Consider the following 2,703-nt stretch of genomic DNA (forward strand, 5'->3'; position numbering starts at 1 on the left):
CCGAGTCCATGCGGCGGCCGGACAAACACTTTGACCCTTTCACGGAGAACACGGTGGACGGTATCGTAGCCAACACGCTCTCCGTCAAGGTCGGCCGGTCGGCAGCATCTTCGCCTCCGTTGGGAAGAGCGCCGGCGTCACGTGGTTTTCACGCCGTGCTCTTCAGGTGATCTCGGGCCAATTCCTCACCGAGCGCAGGGTGGGCGTCTACGTGGAAGTGGAGATGTTTGGGCTTCCTGCTGACACCAGGAGGAAAGCTCTGAAGACCAAAACCTCGCCCAACAACAATGCCGTCAACCCGGTGTGGGATGAGGAACCCGTCGTCTTCAAGAAGGTGGGAAACCGGTCGCAGCGCTCTCAAACCTGCGATGCACTGAACCACTTTAGATTTTTTATTTTTTTTACATCTGAAGCAAAATGGCAGACTTCCAGTGTCTTTCTGCCATGGCTTCTCAAGGCTTTTTGTGGGACTTCTCAAGGTTGATCAGCCTACCAAATTGGATATCGCTCAGGCAAAGATGGTTCGGGGGTTGAATTTCCCAAATATTTGTCGGACCGGTTTATTCTAAACCTTGGAAATTTCCCAAAAGGCAGACCGACCTTTTAGGCATGGTTTCTTGAGACTTTTTTCGTGGGGCCGCTAATGATTGGACATGCCGACCAAAGTTCAATATGCAAAGTCAAAGCGACTTGAGCGGAAGGGAAGAATTTCCCCAAATTTCTTGATTTTCTTTTTTTTTTTTTGAACGTGTCTTTTCTACCGTGGATTCTTGAGAATTTTTGTGGGGGGCGGGGTGCACCTATCATTGTTCTAAATATCAACGTTGACTTGGGTCAGAATGATTGAATGAAGCTCAGAATCATCGCGCTTCACGTCCTCCGCCGATCTGCCCGCCAGGTGATCCTTCCTACTCTGGCCTCGTTGAGAATCGCCGCCTTTGAGGAAGGGGGCAAGTTCATCGGCCATCGCATCATCCCCGTGTCTGCCATACGCCCCGGTACCCGCCTTTCTTTGACGTCTACCGTCACGCGACGATGCCAAGGAGATGCTGCCGCTCTGAGTGTGGACCGCGACGTGTATTCTTTCAAGGCTATCGTTATATCGGCCTGAGGAACGAGAAGAACCAGTCTCTGATTCTCCCCGCCGTGTTCGTCTTCATGGAAGTCAAAGACTATGTCCCGGACACTTTTGCAGGTACACGCGAGCCCAAAAAGGGATTGATTTCTTTTTTATTTTGTGTGTGTGTGTGTGTGTGTGTGTACACCTGACTATGAGCCTTCCTTGTCTTAAGTTCACGCTTGACACAATGAACATAAATGATAAAAGTCTTCAGCCTCCGTTTAAAAAAAAATCTGAGCAGAAACCACCAAATATTTATGAATTGGAATGAATCTCTCCTTTTCATCATTCGTGCATACTTCTTGCTAAGCACTCAGCGCGCATCTCCTCCCGGGTTGTCTCTGCCGTTGCCTTGCAGACGTGATCGAGGCTCTGTCCAACCCCATTCGATACGTCAACCTGCTGGAGCAGCGTTCCAAGCAGCTGGCCGCTCTCACGCTGGAGGACGGAGACGTCGACGCGCAGACCGAGGTCAGAAAGGAAGAAAACTCTTTCATTGGTACCGAAGATATCACCACGGGGCCGTGAACAAAGATGATGTCGGGCCCTATTTTTGGGCCGGGCTTTTAAAATATAACTTAATTTCGACAATGATTCCGAGTGACTGTGCCACGTCGGTGTTATTTTTCGGAATGAAATACAAGGCGTTCACCGCTCACATTTATCTGCTCACGTCTCGTGGGAGGGTCGTTCCAGGACGAAGCGGACGGCTGCTCTGAGCGTAAAAACGATCCCAAGTCGCCGTTGATGGAAAACGGACTGAGCCCGGTCCCCGGACCGGCGGGCCACGCTCCCGTCGCCGCGGCACCCAAAGCCTCTGCGGCCAATCAGCAAGCAGCTCCAACAGGTAGTGGCACCACCATCGACTTGGGTGTGCGGACTTTTGTGCTGAAGGGACACATTTGCTTTGGAAAACGGCTACAATGGCAGGCGGTCCATGATGTGTCTCTGGATCAAAGTAAAAGTTTTGCAAGTGCTCTGCCATCGCATGACCTGGACCGATTACTGTCGTGGTGACTTGGTGACTGGATGTTCCTGATGGGTTTCTTGTCTTGTCCTTCCCTTTAGATGCGGCCAAACCAGCAGCAAAGAATGAAGATTTGGTGTTAAGCGTTCTGATAGGTCAGTCCGTAAAACCTCTCTCTGGCGTTCGTATGTGCTTCGCTTATTGAAAGTGAAGCTCGCCAGCCACAAACCATGTTGACAAAACCACAAGGGGCGTCGCCGTTTGCCAGCTATCACTGTGGCGTTTGCTACGCACCCTGGTTTTAAGGTCGGGGTTTTTGCTCCCGCTGGGGAAGAGGGCTGTCTGCGGGCCCCCGCCCCAGACTTTGCCCACCTGCTGTGTGATCGTTCAACTGTGCTGTTGACAGACCTGCCCGTGTGCACGCTGGCCAGCCTGCAGCAGTCCAAACTGTACCAGAAGGAGCAGCGGCGTCAGTTCAAGGAGCTGAAGGAGCTGGTGAGGAGACACCAGAAGAAGACCTCGGAGCTCCTGCGAGACATCAACAACAAGTACAAGAAGGCGGCCAGACGGTGCAGCAAGAGCAGGTGGGAAAGCGCACATTTTGCCCTCGCCAAAT

The 2,703-nt window shown here is 52.0% G+C and overlaps 1 protein-coding gene across 1 annotated transcript in view; it reads left to right on the forward strand.

Annotated features, from left to right (window-relative positions):
- Positions 1–2,703, forward strand: part of plcb1 (phospholipase C beta 1) — an 18,470-nt gene that overhangs the window by 10,071 nt on the left and 5,696 nt on the right. The window contains exons 19-26 of the mRNA XM_019859953.1: positions 6–89; positions 167–334; positions 899–998; positions 1,091–1,195; positions 1,479–1,591; positions 1,817–1,967; positions 2,189–2,242; positions 2,494–2,696. Coding sequence (XP_019715512.1) covers positions 6–89; positions 167–334; positions 899–998; positions 1,091–1,195; positions 1,479–1,591; positions 1,817–1,967; positions 2,189–2,242; positions 2,494–2,696 — 978 coding nt within the window. The remainder of the gene's footprint in view (positions 1–5; positions 90–166; positions 335–898; positions 999–1,090; positions 1,196–1,478; positions 1,592–1,816; positions 1,968–2,188; positions 2,243–2,493; positions 2,697–2,703) is intronic.

Source organism: Hippocampus comes, unplaced genomic scaffold, assembly GCF_001891065.2.
Source record: "Hippocampus comes isolate QL1 unplaced genomic scaffold, H_comes_QL1_v1.1 scaffold39, whole genome shotgun sequence".
NCBI lineage: Eukaryota > Metazoa > Chordata > Actinopteri > Syngnathiformes > Syngnathidae > Hippocampus > Hippocampus comes.